The sequence below is a fragment of the Aptenodytes forsteri genome, unplaced genomic scaffold, assembly GCF_000699145.1.
Source record: "Aptenodytes forsteri isolate BGI_AS27 unplaced genomic scaffold, ASM69914v1 Scaffold71, whole genome shotgun sequence".
Lineage (NCBI taxonomy): Eukaryota > Metazoa > Chordata > Aves > Sphenisciformes > Spheniscidae > Aptenodytes > Aptenodytes forsteri.
Window position 1 is genome coordinate 2823032 of NW_008795923.1, and position 22916 is coordinate 2845947.

The following is a 22916-nucleotide window of genomic DNA, read 5'->3' on the forward strand; positions in this document are numbered from 1 at the left end:
CGCCTGTATCCCCCCCCCCCCCGCAAGGCCCCCCCCCCGCCGCCTTTTCCTAATCACTGTCCTCACGGCTACAACTGGTTTTCTGATCTCTTACTTCTGAATTAAAGCTATGCAGATGCATATAACACAAAGGATAGGGCTAAAATATTACCCTAAAGAACTATGAATATACATATATCATGAAGGACAGGGCTAAGAAATTATCCTAAAGAGCTTCTGTTTTCAAGAGCACAAGTCCTTCAAGTGCAATTTATATGGAATACATATGAATATTTGAAGCAGAGGCTGGTTTAGAGTATTAAAATAACCTCTGTGCTTCAAAGGGGGACCTGGCAGGAATCAGGTTTTGTGAAGATGAGTGTCATGAACCAAAACCCAACAACCTCCCCTCCCCCAATTAATATATATTGAAAGCCAAGATTTTTACAGTGTCTCCTGATTAATCCTGAAGTGAGCATGTGTATTTTCTTCTAGCTCATCTTAGTCCAGATGCTATTCTGCATTTTTAGCCTTTACTCCACAAAGACTGTTTGTAATTTTACAGCCAGGCTCTTTATCTCTGAAAAGCTGCATGTTATAAAGGTTATTAAAATTTTATGAGTGGTGAATCCTCAGAGCTAGTAAGCCTGGGCAGTCCTGTTCCACATCAGTGCTATCATGCTTTTGCAATACAAAGAGGTGCAACAGGGAGTTTAAATCCTGGCTGCTATTTACTTACCTCACCTTATTCTTCCTGTAGTTCTACTGATTTGAATGCTTAACTATGTTACATTCTTTCATAAATGTCCTTACAATGTTTTTTCTTGTCTTCAAAGATTTATTCTTATCCCTTCAAATATATACTTATTAAGACTTTTTTCTGCTTCATCTGATTATTAATTCCAAGTTGTAATGGAATAATAAACTTATGTAAACTGGAAATCATGTAAAAACATTTATGACAACAGGAAATTAGCTGATGACTTCTATCCAGCTGTCTATATCATTAAAATATTTTCCATAGTTACCATTACTTGTTACTGCTGTAGACAGAGAGACTGAAAAAGTATCAGTTATAATACATGCTTGTTATTTAACTCATTTGGAAACCCCTGCAAAATATTTTGGGGTATAATGATTTGTCAAGGTTATGGAATTTCACACAGAGCTTAGAAATTTCCTTGCATTACAATTCAGTGATATTATCTAACCAACCCAGCAATTTTTCCTCTAAAAGTGGCCACTGGCTAATTTTAGATATTGCATCTGATGAATTATAAAAACAGAACAACCAAAGGAAGATATTCTTCATAACACCAGGTAGGTCCTTATTTTATATGCAAAAGCATGCAGATTCATTATATCTTTTCAAATATTTCCTTTAAAAATGTGGTTAGCAGGTAGATTCACTAGGGAGTTCAGAAATCAAAAGCAGTAACAGTGGTTATTTCTGATAATGGATGAGCTGTGGGTTTTTTCCTACCACAAGCCAGAAGAAACTTCCTGTATATAAAATGCAAAATGATGGCTGTTCCAGAAGAGTGGTAAATTAGAACAAGAAGTAGAGATGAGATACAGTTTAAGGTAAGACGAAGTTTCCAAGGAGAAAGAGCTGGCCACTGAGGAATGACAGAGAGAGGTTTGTGACTCATAGACAATGGAAATGAGAAAACCAGGACCAGGACAGGGAGGTAGAGAAGAATGGTTGCTTTCTGGTCAACAAAGAGGAAAATAGAAGGATTTCATGTGTTAGATCATTAGGTGATTGACAGGATAACTGCAGCTGTTATTGTAGAGTGCCAGGTGGCCAAACAGGAAGGAGAGCTGTTGTAAAGAAATGGGAAAATAAGACACATCTGAACAATTCTGAGCTATAGGAAAACTAAGCACACCCATAAAAAAGAGGTCCAACTATCCAAACAAGTCAGTCGGTCTTGTTCAAAACAACCTGTTTTGAACTTAGCTGTGACTGAAGGTTTACTGGTTTGGTTTTGTTTGTTTGTTTGTTTGAAGTTCCAGGTCAAGTTCACAGACTTTCCAAAGTGTAAGTTTTTTTCTAAGAAAGAATAGTCAATTTGACAGTGTTTTGTTAAAACAAAGATTTCAAGTAATAGTCTGGATTAATTTCTGGTTCAAGGATGTAACGTTTAAAACAAGTTTGCAGATCTGAATGTAGTTTGGTGTGAAGCCTTCTCCCCCAAACAGAATTGAGAGAACATCCTGTAAAGGACAAAGAGACAGCAGATGGTGTGCTATCTCCCTGAGGCAGAGACACAAGGTGCCACTCTCTAAGTACAGCTACTGGCAGGTCTGCAGTGAGATATTGCAGTATCAGAACCAGTTTTCAGAACTGATACAAAAAAAGAAGAAGAAGAAAAAAAAAAGGTCAGGCTTGCTTGAGTCTTGGCAGCAGGAAAGCAAGCAGCAAAGTCAAAGAAAACTAATTGTCTCCTCCTTCTCCAGTAAATTACACTTCTAGGGCTATGGCCATTGCAGACTGTAATACCAAGTGAGTTCATTTAAGGCTGGCTGGGTACCTCTACATTATAATGTAGCCTGTACTGTACTTTGAGATTCAATAGGCTTGTGAAATCAGTAATAAGGATACACTGAAGATGGTGGCCTAATGATGCTGCACTATAGCATCTTCATGGTTTAAAGACTGTTTTAGAGAAATTAGGAAGTGGGCTGAAGGAAGAGCACAGACAGGTGGTTGTCCTGGAATTAATTTGTCTTTCACTATCACCTGAAGAGACACACTAGGGGTTTTTTTTGTCTGCTTGGTTTTTGCCTAGGTAGTTGTTATAAGGCTAATGGTCTCTCTTCTGCTAGCGCATTTGGTTAGCCTTCCACAAGATAAAGGGGTTATATGATTTGGCTGGAATCTATGTCAATGTAATGAAAACTTACCTCTGAGGGGACAGTCCAGCTAAACAAATCTGAAGGTATTTAACAAAAAAAGGAAAAGATGAAAAGAGGAACTGAGTGCCAAAATAAGGTTTGCGAACAAAATTAATCAAGACATCAAAGCACATGAGGAGCAAAAAAAAAAATCTCTAATTGCCTATAGAGCAGTATCAGGGACCTGATTAATGAACAAAAGGAATCAGAATTGCTCATTAAAGGGCATACATTTCAGCTAGCAGGTATTACTGAGGCGTCGTGGGAACATGTGCATGGCCAGCATTGCTAGAACTATCAGGTAGATCCAATTTCAGATGAATTAAGTGGGCTGAAGGGCAGAATTTTGACAGGGTCAAAAATTACTGGTCTCGTATCTGGGAAACACAGTGTCTTGGATTCTTAGGTATCAATTATTCCAAGACTTAAAGCTGTAATTGGTGTTCATTTCTGATCATAAAAAAACAGACTAGAGAACAGGATACACACCATCTTACACATCTACTGATAACTTAGAGCCATGAGGGAATAAAGCATTACCATGAGGGCTTTTGTTCTGCATGACACTGCCAATACTAACCTATCTATGTACATTCATGTCTTAAGTCAGATGTGTTCATCCAAAACAAAGGAATTTTGTATTAGGCCTCATCTTGACAGATAAATAGGGTTTGGATCACAGAGCCAGAAACTTGCAATAACGTGATGTTTTGGCATCACAGAAAGGGCCTTTCTGTGATCTATGTGGTCATGTGGATGTGATCACACAGTACAGATGTAATAATAACTTTTTACATTGGCTTTGTGCAAACAGAATGAGAAATAAAAATATTATTGATAATGAATAGTGTTCTTGAAACTGAAAACAAAGTAGAGGAAATGAATCATTTGGAAAACGTAATTTGACAGAACTATGTGAACATTACTGGAAACTTAAAATCAACACCAGAAACTGTAATCCCTCTACTTAGATGAAAACAACAATGGCAGAAAAAAATTGGTTAAGAGACGAAGTGGAAAAATATGCAAATAAAGTAATATTTATAAAAACATTATTTATGTGTCTGTTTTGTGTATACATATGTATATATCTATATATAAATTAGAAATATTTGTCTTTTTGTAGGTATATTATAGACATATTCACAAGATAAGACCTTTCTGATATTTTGACAGATATGAATCAGAAGCAAGGAATGGAGGAACACTGAGAAGGAAGGCAAAAGGAGAAGCAGCCTATTGCAGGAAAGTCTGAGTTAATTATAAGTTCATAAAGCAGAGTCAGAACAAAGAAAATTCTAAGAATTAATAGAAATGGTAGAATTGTCAATAATCATAGATACAAGGCAGAACATAGAAGTACATTTATCTGCAGTAGGAAAAGATGACAACTAGTATAATTATGTCATACGATGAGAAAATACTTTCTCTCCCGGAGTAATTTAGGACTTTGTTAAACAGCAGGGATTCAATAGGAGCAATTTACAAAACACAGAATTCTTGTATGCAAGAATTTTTCAAAAGAGTTGCGTGAACACTGATTACAGCAATTTTTAGCAAGCTTAGACTACTTGAGAAATTCTCATAACTTTAAAAGGAACAAATGGGGCAAACCAAGTAACTCCAGACCCTTCCAGAGGACCTCAGCCTCAGATAAACAATGACATGAATGATACTAGACATGTTTAAAAACATATGAACAAGGATTGCACACACAAGGTAATACTGAGCAGGGTAAATTGTATGGATTTAGAAGGTGGCACTGATGTCACTGCCTGGAATAGATTGTCCAGTTCCAAAGTGCAGACTTCAAGATGGAGGTTTATAAACCAGAATTGGGTCAGAGTATAACCATGAGATGGTTTAAAGGAGTAAAAAACCACAGTTCTTGAAAAAGATCCTGGGAATTTATTCAATGAGCAAGATGAGAGTTGGCATAGTCACAGTTTATGAGTACATGCTTGAAAAAGAGACTTTTGAGAAGAGAAAGCTCTTCTGCAGAGTGGGCAGAATGCCTAAATCGGTCCAGTAACTGATAACTGTTCTTTAAAGTCATGAGCTTGTGTCAAGCACAAGTAAATGTCCACCACAGTTTTGTTGTTATCACTTATTTGTGAAACTTTTAACAAGCCAGAGCCAGCATGCGGTCAGTTCTGCTTGCACTGAGTCTTCATACCCACACTGAGCAAACTGGTAGAATAAAATCTCAAATACTTAGCATGGACACAAGACTTTTGGCTCATCTTGCTATCCAGAAGGACAACAGGGAGTCCAAAGTTAGTTTCTGTGTCTAATTAAGGTGAACTGCTGTAATATTACATGCACAAAGTCATAGCGAATTTGATTTTCTGCGATAACAGCTAAACGAAGTTGAAGACTGTGGCTAAAACCACCTGCTGTGTCAAGGAATGTGCATTTCTGCTGCCAAAGTCTACCCAGTAGAGCACTACACAAAGGCACCAGTGGAAAACAGGTGGTGTGAGTCCTGGCTGCCTTTGTGTTATCAATGTTGGACTAAATTTTATTTTTTTCCCCCTTTAAATCAACTATGCCACAAAAGCAAAAGTCTCATGTCATAGCAACAAGAGATTTGATCATCTTTAGCTATCTTTCCTCTGGTGAGCTGCGGGGGTGGGGGGTATGAAGAGTGCAGGAGACCATCTCCACTGAGACACCAGTTCTCCCACAGAGCACATGGTCCAAGAGCAGCAGGTGGAGACACATGCAGGCTTTGCCTTCCTTAATGTGCCAGGCAGCATCCCAGGGCTGTATAAGAGCTGTGCTTTGCTATGCTTTCCAGAGTAAGAGTAAAACATACAGTTTTCATGTCTCGCTTTGCCCTTTCTTGCCATGGGTAGGCCAGTCATTTTCAGTCAGAACCAATAAAAAGACATAGAAACCAATACTCTGCTAAATGTCTAGTGCTAGTGTTCATGTTGTGGGGACTGTGACCATCATGTTTCAGCAGTTTACTTCATAATTGTATGCGGGCCTACTGCAACTGGCAACCTCCTTTTCTCTTCAGACACGTTGTTGTTTCTTTATCGTAACCCTTGGACGCTCATGGCTGAGTTCCTTTGCCCAGCTGTGTTTGTGTAATGCATTCAGCCTATCAACAACGTCAGGCTGTTAACTCATAATTTGATTCACTGGTTGTCCTCCTCCTTCCCCATTTGTAGTACAGAAACAGGAAATTAAAAGCATTAATTTTTTGTTCTCTGTTATTTTTCATGGCTTATGATATGCCTATACCCTTTTACTGATCTTTTCTTCCCCAAGAATTCCCTGGCTATCTCACCTCCACTCACATACTGTTAATAATTTTCTTCTTCTACTACCCTTTTTGAATTGGGATCATCATCATACCAGCTGAATGCAAAGTATTTATTCATAGAACACCCCAAGTGTTATTTTCAATTCCATTCTTCAGATCTCCCAACAATACATATGCCTTTTGAATCACCACTGTGAAGTAAGCAGAGGTTTTTCACAGATGGCCAAGTGTTTACAATTAATTGAGAACCTAGCAAGTGTATGAATAATTCCATGTGCTTATTAAAAGCTGAATTACTTACATTTGCTAATGCATTTTTCATTTGCCATTATGTACCCTTTCTTTTTTCTTTTTTTTTAAACCCTCTGAAGATCTTATCACCTCCATAGTCTCGAGGCAACCATTTCCAGACATTACAATCCAAGTAATGCTGTTACCTGCAATTGTTGACATAGAATCATAGAATCATTTAGGTTGGAAAATACGTGTAAGATCATCGAGTCCAACAGTAAACATAACACTGCCAAGTCCCACTAAACCATGTCCCTAAGTGCCACATCTACATGTCTCTTAAATACCTCCAGAGATGGTGACTCAATCACTTCCCTGGGCAGCCTGTTCCAGTGCTTTTTCCTAATATCCAACCTAAACCTCCCCTGGTGCAACTTGAGGCTGTTTCCTCTTGTCGTATCACTTCCTACTCGGGAGAAGAGACCGACACCCAGCTTGCTACAACCTCCTTTCAGGTAGTTGTAGAGCGCAATAAGGTCTCCCTTCAGCCTCCTTTTCTCCAGGCTAAACAACCCCAGTTCCCTCAGCTGCTCCTCATAAGACTTGTTCTCCAGACCCTTCACCAGCTTCATTGCCCTTTTCTGGACACGCTCCAGCACCTCGACGTCCTTCTTGTAGTGAGGGGCCCAAAACTGAACACAGTATTCGAGGTGCAGCCTCACCAGTGCCGAGTACAGGGGGACGATCACTTCCCTAATCTTGCTGGCCACACTATTTCTGATACAGGCCAGGATGCCATTGGCCTTCTTGGCTGCCTGGGCACACATCTCAAAATTCAACCTGTTTCCAGGTCATTAATAATCATAATAAGCAGTGATAGTCCTAGAAGCTGTTAGGCTCTCATCTATCACAGTCACTAAAATTAACTGTAAACTCTTAATGTTGAACATTTCCATTAGAGGTTCACTCATCCATCTCACACACCTTTAAATAATCAAGGAGTATCAATAGCTCCGACCTTGGGGAGCAATTAGTAAGTTGTCATAGTTTAACCCCAGCCGGCAACTAAGCACCACACAGCTGCTCACTCACTCCTCCTCATCCTACAATTTACCACTTTAGGTGGGAAGAGGACACATGAAAACATAATTTTGTTCCCTTGCTGAGTTTTTACTTCTAAAGACAGAAAAGAATGTAAAATATCCTGACAATTGAGAACAGCTCTGTAACAGCAAGTACTTCAGATTTCTCTAAACTATTCTCTCAAAAACCTTCTCTGCTACTAATAACCTCTGTTTCTCAGCTGCAGTGAGAGAACTAGACCCAGGCAGGTTCCAGCTGTGCCACCTGGAAACAACAAAGCAGAGACCACTCACCTCTCCACACCATTAACCACTTGAAATCAGAAGGATGTAATGGGAAAGGCAGTAAAGAAACACTCCCTAGTTTTTAGATAAGGACTGCTGCTCCCACACACTACCTCTGCTTCTGTAGGCTCTCCCATTCCTTCTGCCCTACAGATAATTGCTATCACAGTCCTGGCTATGGCCTTCTTAAATGGTAGTTCTTCAGCTGTCATATAAACATCATGGTGTCAAGACGAGCCCCTGACATGCCTGCTCTAGACAGGGGTAAAATACATCATTTTAGAAAACGTATTGATATTATATCCTCAAAAGTCACCTACCTTGACCTTCCAAGGAGCTGTCTCTTTTAGGAATACTGAGAAGAAAGGAGGAAGTCCTTCTCTGAAGGAACACACTTTTTCGTCCTTATTCAACTGCTTGGCATCCCCAGCACATGAATAAATAACTTAGACACTGTTCAAGTTTCTTCACATTGAAGCAGCTGTGGTTTATCTGCAGCTCCTTTCTCTCCACTCCCCCTTTTTTTATTTTATTTTTTTAAGGTCACAGATGTACCTAAAATCTACAGGTTTCCTGCTGTGGCCTACACAAAACCTGTACCTTTCCACCCTCTGTAAGCATTAGGTGGCAGAGCGCTGTGTAGCCACCCTTGGGATGTGCTAGCCTTCTTGGATGGGTAAGAAGAAACAATGAAATAACTCGTTAAATATCTAGCCCTGGCTGATGCACTCCAGCAGCCCTAAGGGTCGCTCAGTATGTGGGCACTGCTCTTGGCTCAGAGCAACCTACGGCCTACTCAAGACAGCAGAAATGGATGGAGGGACTGGCTATGGATCTGAGACAAGTTATCATCTTTGTGTAGGAAAACTTGTTTCCCTAGGTAGGATTCCTACCAGGGCAAATGAACTGAGTAGGAAAAAAGCACAGCATTATTTTCTGTTTAGATTTTTTCTTTGTTTGTGGTTTGGGCTTTTTTGGGTAGTTTTTTGAGTAGCCATTACATTAATGATCAGAGACCCTTTTTTTTTTTATTCTCCCCTAACCGAGAATAATAAGCTGATGGTCTGGATTCATGTGCAACCATATGTGAACAACACATATAGCTCATCTTTTGTCACAGGTAATTATATCATTGCCACCAACACCATCTCATACTTGGATGTGATCAAAGCACCGATGAAAAGTGGCAGGCTAAAGCGGAACACAAATTACAATCGGCAAAGAGAGTGGAGGGTAAGAGCAGGGCGATGGTTATTCTTGCTTTTGTCACCTGCCAGCTGGACTAAGGCCCTGTGATATATCTGAGCATGAAGTCCACAGCTCTGGAAAACCCCAGGTAACATGGAGCACTATAGTTACCTTTGTCAGCAAGCCAGGATGTTGCATATGTAGCAAACCTTTCTCGGAGCTCCCTACAGGCTTTCCATAGCATTTAGAAGAAAGCTAAACATATTGATATAATCAAAATGCTTGAGAAGCTGTGTCCAAGCCATATTAAAAAAAGCCACTCTGTACATCTGAGAGGAAGACAGTCCTCAACATCTCTGTGCATTTGGTGCACAGACCTCTGTGAGCAGGGTGGGTCCTGCCCATGCAAGCCCCGATGGGAGCCTCGCGCTGCGATGGAGCTCCTCACCTACTGCTGTCTGACACCCACCTCTGACCTCTTCAGTCTCACAGCAGCACATGTATTTGAAGAAAGACAAATGAAAATGTCTTCAGAAAACAAAACGTTCTTCTGCCCCTGCTCCTCCCCATGGGGGAAGTATTACAGTACAAACAGGACATAACAGATGTTCATCATTATACATAAGTGCTCAGGTGCTCTCAATATAGCATCAGAAAAACATATAGATTAAAACATAAAATAGCCTTCTCTACTCCCTGCCTGCTTCTGCCATATTATTGCCCCTCTGCTCTTTTCTCCCTCACCTCCCCTGCATCTCCCATGGCAAAGTGAAATCCTGCTCGCCACCCAGCATAAACATCGTCAGCCTGCTCTCACCTTTCTTCTTCAGCCCTCTGTTCCATCCACAGAGGGGACATTTGTAGGGAAGTTAGTAGCAGTGACATGCAATAGGGCTACCCTGCCACAGAATTGCTTAAAGTGCCTTTGTTCAGTTGACTCAAAAGGAAACGCTTGTTTTGGATTACCTATGAAATGTTCAGGTAAGGTCTAGCTAACTCTAGTATTTCTTTAGCTGTACCACTTCAACCATCACTCACTTTGCGTGAAACACTTGCAGGTCTGTATTTCTAAGATAGACCTGCATAGCAGGTGTCTAAGCATAGCACTCCACATAGCTGCAGGGAAGATTTTTTCAGGGGGGAGGAGGAGTTGTTTCCCACCCAACTATTGCTTTGCACCTCATGCCCCTCAAAGTAAATGGAAATTATTGCAGCCATCTCAGGAATGCTGCTGCTGCCATCTCCTGAGAAAAGCTAGGCTGAGCATGTTTAATGGAGTTACAGCAGCCGCTGCTCCTGCCAGAGCATCTGCCTAACCGTGTCCTAAGAAAATGGAATCTTTTGGCTGAACTAGACTAGTCCGTAAACAAGTTATATCTAAGATTACTGTTATCAAACTAAAAATAAGAGATCCAAAAATATATGTCTAGCAGTTGCCTGGAAATCTCCTTTGCAGACATAACATTAGATCACAGTATATGAGGTGATCTATCTTCTCTGCTTCCCAAAGGCGCGCAGGAAATCTCTGCTCTACCAAGCCATGTAGGCCTCTAAGTCTATCTAACTGGGAGAGCGGAAATTTGGAGTTCAGAGACATAAATGCTGTTGGGACTCTAAGCTGAAATGCTTACCCTTGTCACATTTTTCCCTAAGCACAGAGATTTTGAGGAAAACTGTCTCAAACTACCATAAATTTAAAGACTATAAGGAATAATTATGAAGTCTGCTCAAGCAGTCTTAAGTCACTATTGAAAATGCAATTCAGGCTCCTTAGACACTTAGGTAACATCAACAGCCCCGTGAAATCCACTTTTCAAAAATCCCCAAGTCCAGTGATTTTTTTTTTTTCTCTCCCTTTTTCCATATGTGAACATGTGATTGCATATGTTTTCACAGAAAACAACGTTTCATATCTCCTAGGAACAATTATGTGGATATAAAAGGCTTTCCCAACATCTTCTTTTTCAGTTATTGAAAGCAATATCTTACATGATAACAGTTCAAAAAATGTTCTGAGGCTACGTATTATATACATCCCCCTCCCAAATAAAGGATGATAGATAATAGGAATGTCAATCAGTTCTAGGGCTTTCTTCATTAGCAGCATCTTGAGACACAGGTCAATGCATGAAGCTGTGCTATATTGTCATCTGCACTCTGCTGCTGTTAATGAGATTTCTTTCCCATTCATCCCTTAACAATAATGCTCGTCTTGACCTTTGTAAAGTACTTCAAGATGATGCTTCAAAAGCACTAAGCAAGTACTAAATAATATTATCTGATTATTGTAACTCCAGTGACAGCTATGGAAAAATGTTTTCTGTGTTTGCCCAGACTACTTAACAAATATCACTATAGTAACACGACTATTTCTAATTTTCTTCCAAATTGCCAATGAGACTTCGGTTCGCTTTCAAGATGAGATGTTTCTGCTTGTACTTTCTGAAACTGAATCAAAATTCTACCGTTTTTTGCAGTGAAAATTCACCTTTCTTGGTCACAGAAGCGGCAGTGCAGATATCCTTCTTTTCCTCTGGCAAGCAATAAAGAAAGAGAATAAAACTCCTTTGAAAAGACTCAGTCTGAGAGCTGAAGAAGAGTTTTGGAACCTCTGCTCCCACTTTCCTATATCCTACCTGACTGCGTGTCTCCCATCTTACACCCCACAGTCTTCCTCTAGGCTACAAAATACAAGCTACTTAGTTTTGGCAGAGTACTAAAAAACAGTGAAAGGTGGTTTTTTAACTTAATATTTCTTGGTCAGCAGAGGGGGTGGTATACAGAAATGGACGGGAGCACTGAGGAGCCACGACCTCGCAAGTCATTCAGCTTTTTCACTGCAAACATATTGCCGTGGGTAAGGTACGGGGCTTCTTCCCAGAACCTGGTGTCCTGTCCTGCTGTGCAATGGGCCTTACCGTGGCGCTGGCAGAACAGCCAGTGCTCAGGCAGCGACTGGGAGGGGACATCGCTGTCTGGATTGCTATTGCTGCACACTGCTCAGCTGTGACAGCATATGCTCGGCGTTCAGAGCCAGAAAGGGACATGATGCTGCCCTTGCATGCTCTGAGCAGCAAGCAGTCTTTTGGGTAGTGAGGAGATGGACAAGTGAAATATGCCAGGGAGAGAAGGGGAGCCAAACCGAGTGTCAACAGGAACAGCAGTGAGAAGAGGAACACATACAAGAAAGGCAAAAGAGGAAGAAGGGATGTGCTAAATGACAGAAGGGCAGAGAGGGGACAGGGCAAAAGGCAGAGGGAGAGAAAAGACCTGTGATGGTGTCAGGAGCTATTTTCTTATTTAAAAAGGAGCCAAGGGGAAAAAAAAAAAAAAAGGCTAAAACCCAAATGCCTGGAGTTCTCTAAGCACGTGCCTTCCCTGCTTTGGGAATGGCAGTTCCCAGAGCAAGCTGCAATGTCTGCTCAGCAAAGCAAATCCGACCCTGCTCTGCAGCTAACATCATTGCCACTGCAGCCTAAACTAACTGTTAAGGAACCTGTGTTAACACCAAAAAGCTGGTTTCATATAGAAACGACCTTTACGGGAAATTCCTCTGTGTGCATGCCTCTGTGTGTTTGGAATAATTTCAGTAAAAGCTTATAAAAAAAATTCTACTGGAAAGAAATGCTCCATGCTTTCATTCCAGAAAGTATAAGTGGTTTTGCTCATATTTTCTGGAACAGATCAAAGCAACCATCTGCTTTGTCCCCTGCCATCTTCCTCAATTCCTAACAGTTTTTAGGCCATCTTCAGCTTTAGGAGGTGCTCCTCCATGGGAGTTGAGGGTAGCATTGGTATTTCTCCAGCATCAGAGGGACGCCAGGAAAGCCTACCCTCTCTGGCTGCAGCGGGAGCGTTCAGGGCTGATGGGGAGCTAGGAGCTGAAGCCCTGCAACAAGAAGCTTCACGCTGAGGGTCCTGAACAAAACTTCACCGGAGCTGCAGAACTTCGTAATCCCGCTTCTGAAGCAGCTGCCTGGTCAGCTGGCAGGAAACAAAGCCAAAAATATCCTCTGCTTGTGGTACATCCAAAGTTTATTTACTCTGATATTCTTTGGTGCATCATTTTGGCTCCAAAGGACAGCCTTGTTAGTTGGAAACTTCCTGGCCAGCTGTGGTTTGATATTCAGCAGGTCTGCTAACAAAACCGAGGGGAGAGAATCAGCAGCAAGGGGATTTTTTGTGAGCGTAAACAGGCAAATGAACCAGAAACCGCTTTTTCTCTTTATTCTGCTCCCCCAGAGGAAAGACAAGAACAGTACTCTGCATTCTTGAGCAAGCATGGAGGTTTCTGTGGATATAGGTGTAATTTCTGCTCACCATAGTATGTCCCTGATCATTAGGCAGAGAGTTTCAGTATAACATAGCCTTTAAAGCATGGATATGTGTTCTAAGGTTCATATTGAGTTTCAGCCCTATATTTTGTGTTTTGATTACTGCATAGTTCAGAAAACCCATAAATATCTTGACACCTGGTAAGATAATGTTATGATTAAGAGTTACCTGACTGATTCTGATATACAGCAAGGATGGGAACAGCTAAATGATACTGATATTTTTCCAGTATGAAAGATTTCTTCCAGCATGCCCTGTAACATGGATAAGCTATAGCTTATCTATATTCCTCTAGGTGGAGTAACCTCTCTATTGTCCTGCAGCTACAAACAGGCACTCAGGTTTTATTGCTAGCAGCTGCTCCACTCCAGAAAAGGAGGAGGCTTCCCTCCATTCTGATTAGCAACATAGTCTGAAGGTTTTATTCAACTTTGGAGAACATTACAACAGGCAATATGGCATCCTACTGAACGCTGTGTCTAAGCATGCAATTAAATTATAATTCTTGAGTGTAATATTCTGCACAGTTGCTACAAACAATGTTCAGCTGAATCTTGCAGCAGTTAGTTGACCATCTTATCCTCTAAAGACAATGGTTTATGGAAGAATGAATTGCAGGCACTTAAGTCTAAATTAGGAAAGCACTTCACATGCTTAACACTATATTCAGGACAAATTAAAGAACATTACTTACTTGGAACACATAGTAAGACTAAACATGTTCTTTAACATCAGAGACCCTTAAGACAGAAATGAAATTTACTGTGTGTGGATATAGTTTGTTAAATAGGCTGGTAGTCTGAAACAAGGTCTTAACCAGCTCTCAAATAAACGGTATAATTTTACACTTGGAAAGATAATTTGTTTTTACAAGAAAACTTTATAAAGTATTTGAGACAAATTGGCACTGCAAAAGCAGTAATACAAAGACATTAAGTAATAATGAGATTAATCACAGCAATTACTAATAGGACAATAAAGTTTTCTTACATAGCTTTTATATTTTTTATTTCCTCTAGATGAAAAATACATTTGCTCCGTGAGGTTAGTTCAGTTAAGATGTAAGATTTTGCCTCCAATGTGACTTTCCCCTGCCACAATCAAGAGTCAGTACCACTAGTCCAATACAGTGCCATTAGCTTGACCTGGATAAGCAGGGACAGGGTACACTAAAGATCATGATAGTTATATGAAGAGTGCGGTAATGATGGAGCTAAATTATTCATTCTGCCACCCAATTATTTCTGGTAGCTCAGAGACTGCTGTACAGAAGCCATATCTCTTTATTGTATGTAGCCTACATGAGTGGAACAGCTTAACTGCATTAGCAGTCACACTGAAGAGTCTTTTTTCAGTCTGCGTATGTCTTTTCATTGCACTTGTAGAGTGCAGAACACGGGATTAGCTGGACGTGTTTAAGGTGCATTGAATTATCAGTGCTAAAATAGAGTTCACTAGTTTAAATGACTTAGTTCACTAAGTCCTTGGGGTTTGGTCATACAGATAATACGTATTTTGTCTGCTTCTTTGTTCTTTCAGAGCCATCCATTTATGGCATGATAAAATCATTAGTGCTGGTTATATGTCACCATGTAAATGCTTTATTTTGTTACATAGCAGTTGCCAGGTGCCTTTTCTTTCAGCTTTGGCATTTAATTGTCAAGATGCATTTTAATTTCCTGAATTATGTAATCTGATTTAATAAAAACTGCTTACAGAACAAGTAAATACACTGACAAAGGCAAAACATTATTTCATTTATAAAATTTGTTACTAAAAACAGGGCTTACTTCATTCAATGTGCTCACTCATTGCTATTCATCAACGTTTGTTTAAGGTTGCAACTGAACAAAGAACAGTAAATGCAATTTAGTGTAGAAAGGCAAGGTCACATGGCCTGGGTCTTAGTTAATTTATCTTTCATGACAGATTCTATTTTCTACTACTGGTATTATTACCCGGCAATACATTTCTCCCATGATAGTGCATCTGTAGCTCTTGCATTGCCAAACTTAGTGGTAGCATTTAATTTGTGTGACATTATTCAGTTATCAAGAAAAAGTAGCGCATGCTGAGAAACACAGTGGCTATTTAATGATAGCATAAAAAATGAGTTCTTGTAAGCAAGAGCAACGTCTGAAGTACTTTGCTAAAAACACTTTTCTTTCCGAGGCTGCACTATCCCGTTCCCATTCCTGTTCCTGTCCTGGGAACCTGGGCATTCACCAGGCAGGTCTCCAGATAAAGGCTAACAGGTAGATGTGCTGAGACAGTAAACACAGAACAAGTTTGACAATTAAATTTCATACCTTTTTCCTTAAGTAATGGCAGCTGGATAATGTGCAAAGACTTGCAGCACTAAATTATAGGAAAGCCACACTGAGATCGCTAAAGTCATGTAGTCTATTCCCCTTCCTGTATAAGATCAGGTCTACATTGTAACTTTCAACAGAAACTAATCTAATCCACCCTTAGAGACCTACAGTGATGGAAGAGCCGTGTAACTCGTCATGTATTTCCTATATTATATACCCATGGTTTTGTATGACATTCTGATATTCATACCCACATTAACTGGAATACGAATATATCCATGACATAAGTGACCCAACAATGTAGCTGTAAAACAGAAATCATCATGGAGGGTCCTAGCAGGAGTCAACAGGGGTTTGTTCTTGACAAAACATTACTTACTACCTTTACCTACGAACTGAAAGATGAAGAAAGATGATGGTTAGCAGTTTTTGGAAGTGAGGGAAGCTGGTGGAGTGGTAAATTAGACAGATGCCGATTGTAGAGAATGATCTGAATCTTTTGGTAGGGTGGGCTGATTTGAATATCCTGTTTTAATACAGATAAACTTGCAATCATACATCTAAGGAACAAAGAGTATCATTTATACAGACAGGATTGGACAAAGTATTTCAAAATGATGCAACATGAAAAGAAGTCAGGGTCTTGGCAGATAATTAGCTGAACATGAGCCTGCAGGAGGATGATGCAATTAGAGAGTGAATGTCAGCCCTGAAGCCTAAGCAGGGAAAATACGAAGTGGGAGTTGGAAGGTGATATTAGTTCTGTTTATAGAAAAAGTAAAATCATCACAGGAATACCGTGTGCAGTTCTCATACCCACACTTCAGAAAGGACTTGGACAAATCAAAAACTAGTCAGAAAGTCCTGCAAAAAATGCATTGAGGTCCGAAAGGCATGCCTTACCATGAAAAGCTAAGAATGAGCAAGCTGCTTGTCTTATCAAAAAGAAAAGCAAGGAAGACTATTACTTAAATGTAAAAGATGTTTTTGATTGTGGTTGGCTTGTTAGTATGGGAGGAAAAGGCATAAGAAAAGACCGTTTGGGGTATTTTTATCTTGAAAAGAAAGAGATATGTAAGATTTAAATGCAAATAAAGCCCTGAAAAAACAAACCCACCCAGTGAATAATTAGCCACATTGACAATGAGGTGCTGGATCTTCTGCTCTGTACTGTTATGTCTAAAGGTCTTTCCAGGGACATGACAATTTCAGGAGAAAGTACAGACCTGGTGCTGAGACTTATAGCTGAGGTGCTACAACTTGCAGGATCATAATGATCTCTTCCAGCCTCAAACTTTGTGATTAGCTGACTAACATAATTCTACTTTCTTTCTTTGAATTCTATTAAATCGTATTGATGTATACCTGCTGAGGAAGTAGCCTTAAGTCCTTCAAGTTTGAAAATAAGGTACCAGTTTTGTACGGGTTTACCACCACTGAAATCAATATCCTTGTATTTGAAGATAATCTTGAGAACGGGGAGACTGTAAAGTTGTTTCTGAACTGCACAAGCTGTTCCCACCATGGAAAGAGCCATTCAAAAACCATACCGAATCACTAGAACTAGAAACAGTACTTAATTTTGCTTCTACAGAGATTAGTTCTGCTGAATACAGAAAATTACATCCTTCAGTTTGTCATTTTGTTTATATGTTTTTATATTTGAAATAATATCTAACCATTAAGTGGTCCTGACTGCAAAAACACCAGACTGTGTTTTCAATAAATAATTCCACTTTAATGGCAAAGTAATAATTTAGACAGATACAGTGCGCACACCTGCAAAAAAATATACGCAAGCTGGTTTACAAGCTAGAGGAACAATAAACCAATAGAAAATACATCATCCAGTTAAGTCCGATGACACCAAATACTTATTATTAGGGCTTTACAAAGACTACAAAACTTTTCAGATGATTTATTTCACTGTTTCTGTCTATTTACATGATATGTTACATCAAAAATGTACAAAATATAAAATGTGTACAGACAAATGTTTCACAAACAATTTCTGAGTTGTAAACTAGGTGGACTCACTGAGATGTATTGCAGGAAGTTTTGTATATGTGATATTGTGTGTTTGTGTGTTAAATATGGCAGGAAAAGATTTGCAGGTTTGCTCAGAGCACAGGTACAGGAAAGAGCAGCTTTCCTTTAGTTCTTCAAGTCAGTCAAGGTGTACGTGCTGACGTTTCGCAACAGAAATGGATCCAGATTTGGGGGGCACGATGTTGGTCTGACTGAATCCTACATGCATAAAATCAGTTAGAGTTTTATTAGGGCGATAGCACCGTGTAGGAACCTCTAGATTCAGCGATGCAGCTCAGTGCCATTTGGAAACTGCATTGATTTATCTTTGTTTTACAGCGAGTGACCACAGGGTGGCCACAAAGAGTTAATAGCACCAAATACACATCCTGAAGGTAACATCCATGGAGGTGTACAGTACATGTCTACACAATGCCAAAGCCCTTAGATACCTTCTTGTTTATATGCACCTATTTTAACCGGACGCCTCTTGTGGTAAAAGAGCGTTTCCGATTATTCTGAGCAGTTTGAATGCAATCTGGTTGTAGCCTGCCGTGACATATGCACCTAAAACATTTTCAGATTTTTTCCCCCCAAAATGTATTGGCTTTGTATAGATATTGAAACATGCTCACTGTAGCATTGATAGTTCCTGCATAGTCATAACAACTGTAAGTACAGGACAAACACACCAGGTAATAACAGCTTTAAGGTTTGCATTCTGTATTTGTTTGCAACGTACAGGAAATCTCAGCAAGTGAAACATCTCTTAACACCAACAGAATAAAATACAATTTTTTTTGTTTGTTTGTTTGTTTTCAATTTGATTTGTGCAAGGCTTTTTTTTTCTTTTTTTTTTTTTCTTCAATATTTACAATACCCACCCAGTAGACTGTGCAAAACCAACCCACTTTTACAGTATAAACTCTTCCTCTTCCACAGTGGACATCACTGCTTCAGTGTTCTTTTATGCTGAATTCTTCATGTACAACAATAGCAATCAAAACAACATGCTAAAACTAGAAAAAGGAAAAAAAACCCATATATTTGTGCTCATGCTGCATCAAGTGCATCCAGCTCTGCTGGATAAGAATTCAAAACATCTATCCTCCAAAAACTCCATTCCATGGGACCAAATGGATTTGAGCTGATTTTCTCAGCGTTTAGGTGGCAGTGGAAGTGGGTTTGGGTTCCTTGTGTATTTCTGAGGGTAGGCAGAGCAATCTATTCACAAGATAAAAATATTATATAGCAACTGTTCTTTCTCCTATCCATTTCTTTAAAAAATCATGATATACAGATATGAGGCTATTGTGTTAACTGACGTTCTCTCATTAGTAAATGAAGAAAAAAACAGTGTAAATTACCAATGGTTTAGGAATTAAACCAACTGTAAAACTGTTCTAGAAATCTGTTTTAAGGCAGTGAGACAGCACCATAAGAAATGTTCCTTCTTTCACTGAAAAGGCTCAAACAAATGAAGCCCTAAAAAGCCTTTAATCAGTGTTGGTTAATAATTGGTATAAAACTGTTGTTAAGGAGTGGGCAGGTGGTTAAAAAAGACCTTTGTGGTAAAAACAACTTTATAAAATCTGTGACTTGTGTACTAAAAACTTGATGGAACGCATCACCGTGACCATGGCAGTTAGAATTAAATTGGCACTTATCCAGCATATCACAGTCATGTTTTCTGGTGATTACACAATACTGTTTGTGCTTTCTGAGTTACTATCATCATCTTTGACTCGTTTTGGAATGGGCAGTAGCGTACAACGCAAACACCACTGCAGTCCTGTGACCAGCACCATGTGGCACAACAGAGGTTAGAAGAGAATTAGAAGACCGCATTGTTCATGCAGCGCCTCAGGGTAAACTAAAGGAAAAAAACAAAACAAGTTGCACTGTAAACTTGTACAGAGAAACAGAGACAGAGAGAGAGAGACAGAGAGCGAGAGAAAGAGGAAAAAGGAAAAAAAATATTCCAGTTTGGCTAACACGTGTGCAATCTGCTTAGATGCCCTCGGTCTAGGGCCCTTTCCAGTTGACAAATGGAGTCTCACTTGGCTCCATAGGTATTGAAATGCCTTGAAATTAAACTAATTCAAGCTTTCCACTTCAATTTTTCTTCCTGACTTTGCAGAGTTAGGTCTCCTGCCTACCTACAACACACCATTCTCACTCGGGGACCTCGGCTTGCTGCTTTAATACTGGCAGTGGTCTAGTGGAAACAGATTTTACCATAATCCTCCACCAAGGTTTGTCCCTTTCAGAGGGTTGATTCAAGGGATGAATCCAAAATGTCGTCATGGTGGCTGGTGCTATCACTGTCACAGCTTTGTGCGCTCGAATAGTTGGCTGCCTCTTGAAGCCTCATTAGCATGTTCATCTGAAAGAAGAAAGCGATGTTTACATACTCTCGTCTCATTTAATGCTGCAGTGACCGTGTTAAAATTTAATTAAGCTCCCTTGCTGTATGAGGTGTGCTGGTATCTAGCTGAGGGGACCATACAAAAGGATTTCAGAAAGGGCAGGGTGTCAGCGGCTCCTCCTGGCACCCTTTTCATTGCCTTCTGGTCTTTAAATAGAAGTTTAAAGGTCCAAAGAACCAAAGGAATACAATGGAGCTGCCTGATAACTCTCTTTAATTCAGGGGTGAGACCGGCTGCAGCTGCAACACCGGCAGGGGAAGGAAGCCATATCACAGCTGGACATCTGGGCCCATATTTGGAGACAGTCAAGCTTCCAGATAATTTTTGGATGGCGTAGACACACTACATTGGAAAAGCAACTGAAAACATAATCACACTAACATACCCCCTCTGCAAGAGAGAGACAGGGAGGGAGCGAGAGAGAGGGGTGGAGCAAGGCCAGCTGCTTCATAAAAGAGTCCCATCTGCTGTCGAGGGGCTGACCTCAGCAGGGGAGCAGCAACAGATCCTCCTACCCAGGAGAGGAGAGTCCCCACGTAATTTGGGGATTATTAGAACCTGAAACCCATCTGAAAAATCATCAAAAAGCAGCATTAAGCCCCAGAAAATTACTTGGATGCTTGATGCCTAACTCCGTGTAATGATCAGGATTGTATTTATAAAACATCCACTTCTGCCAGCATGCTCAGGGCTGCAAGCAATGTTGACATCGCTTTAGAGTTTTTCAAGGAACAATTACGCTGTCATTACAAAAAAGCAGGCAATGAAAAACCAAAGAGAAAGAGGTATTCTTGTGTGTTTGTGTTAAGCCCCTTCTTCCAGTTTGCTCAGGAATCCTTACATCTCTATGGTTTCAACCTGCACAGCTTGTAAAGTTTTCTCTAGGCAATGAACAGCATTTAATACTCTTTAATGCTAACAGGTAGCTTTTGCTGAAGGTTTAATAGGTATCCACGTTTGAGAATACAGGATACATGAGGTGGGCGTGCAATACAGCCTGCACATGACATGTCCTGTTTCCACAAGGGCAGTGTCTATCTCCCCGTGAGCTCCACCACAGGCAGGGACAAGCCCTCCATTCACAAGTTTCAAGCTTCTGATATTTAGTCAGATACAGATACTGATCACAGTGTGCAGGGAGCAAGGGTGACAGGAGACTGAACTCAAGCTGCCCAAGTGTTTTCACCTTAGTGGAGATGATGCATACGTGCTGGAAGCCTGGCCAATACACCCACTGGCAGCCCAAATCACAGGGTCAAACAATCACCCCAAAGCTTATGGACTGGGAGACAGGGGATCAAGTGAGGTGATTTTCTACACTTCTTCAGGATGCAAGGTCTGGTTTTGGATACCAAACACTTCAGTGAGGCTGAGGAGTCATTTTCTTAGCACTGATAAGAGTAAAATTCATTTTCCTCTGAGAAATTCCCTTTTCCAAGGGCTGCCTGTATTCCAGAAGTACAGTTCTCTAAAATGGTATTTTGAATTGTGATAAAGGCAGTCCATAGAGAAAGCACTATACAAGAATAGCAGTTCAATACATGCAATTTAATAGTCCGTTATCAGAGGAAGCACTGGTAAACCCAAACGTCTGGGATCATATTTAAATAAAACAATACATGGCATTGAGGGAAATCAACCTCTTATCTTTTAATGCCACCACACTTGCATTCCTTTTACATTAAGATTGTTATACAGTCATCAGTTATCTTGAAATGTTCTGAGGAATGAGAGGATGGCTGTCTAATTTGCATTTCCACTAAATCCTCTGTGATAGACAAGTTAGTTAATGCGAATTTCTCAGTCCTTCATTTGTAGAATGTAGATGAAGGACTGCCCAACCTAGAAAGGTGTTTTTAGAATAAACTGATTAATAAGTTGCTGAAGAGTGGTACCCAAACATTATAATGATGAAGACCAGATACATTTCTGGGCAGATGGAAAATGCAAACAATTTAGGGACATATTAACATGATGGTGATACCTGCCCTCCTGCTAGATTTTCCTTTTATTTTCAACCTTTTTAATAAATTATAGTAGAATTCATTTTAAAAGCCTATTTTGGAACAGGTACACAGTAGTTTTTTACTGTACAGTGTACAATTTAACATGTGACAGCAAAGTACATACTGAAAAGTTTTTTCCCCAAAGTTTAAATCTTACCAAGGGATCCCCCTCTGTATCAGTCTGTGGAACGTGCTTTGAAGTTGTTCCTTCTTTTGCTGATGCATAACCTTCATAACCAACATCTTCTGGTCTTAACTGAAGTAATGATGGCCACTCATGCTGTAGAGATGCAGAGCTCCATGGATAGGTATCAGCTACCCACTTGGAGGGATCCTCCCAGGGTGCCCTCTTACCGTACATCTGTATTATGGATATAACACAGGTAAGTATCCTACAGAGTTTTCAGTACCAGTTGTAACAGCAGACAAAAGTCATCAAAAACATCTAAATCATTGTAGTAAATGGTTTGCTTTCAAATGTGCTCAGCACTCGGATATGAGAAGACATTCAAAAGACCTCATCTCCATTAATTCTCCTTCAATACGCAGAGCGGCTGCAAGTTGAAAAGCACTCCAAAACTAGTGATACTTGCAGGCAACAGTGGGAGCCACAAGTTTTTGATACAATGTGAAATGAGACCTTTAGGTAATTTGCTTAAGGCGTATGAGTGAAATTAACTCAGACCTATCTAAAACATTCAAGTTAATTGGATTTTGTTTGAAGTGAATTAGGAAGTGCCAGTACAGATTTTTCTCTTCTCCTAGCAAAGCGGGATGCAGAAGCAGACATCTGTCCACACCTTAAGTTTGAGGTCTTTCACAAGGTTAAGAGAAGAAATTCACAAAGGATAGGTTTTCCCTAC

General features: G+C 40.1%; 1 protein-coding gene across 2 annotated transcripts in view; it reads right to left on the reverse strand.

The window, feature by feature from the left end:
* Positions 1-17306: 17306 nt before the first annotated feature.
* The window catches only part of NAV3 (neuron navigator 3), a 284264-nt gene continuing 278654 nt past the window's right edge, over positions 17307-22916 (reverse strand). The window contains exons 39-41 of one of the 2 annotated variants that reach the window (XM_009284930.2): positions 22211-22414; positions 19857-20004; positions 17315-19491 (exon numbers count right to left, since the gene is read on the reverse strand). In XM_009284930.2, coding sequence (XP_009283205.1) covers positions 19885-20004; positions 22211-22414 — 324 coding nt within the window. In that variant the 3' untranslated portion in view covers positions 17315-19491; positions 19857-19884. Of the gene's footprint in view, positions 20005-22210; positions 22415-22916 lie in introns of both variants that reach the window. The other variant, XM_009284931.1, reaches the window with a different exon arrangement.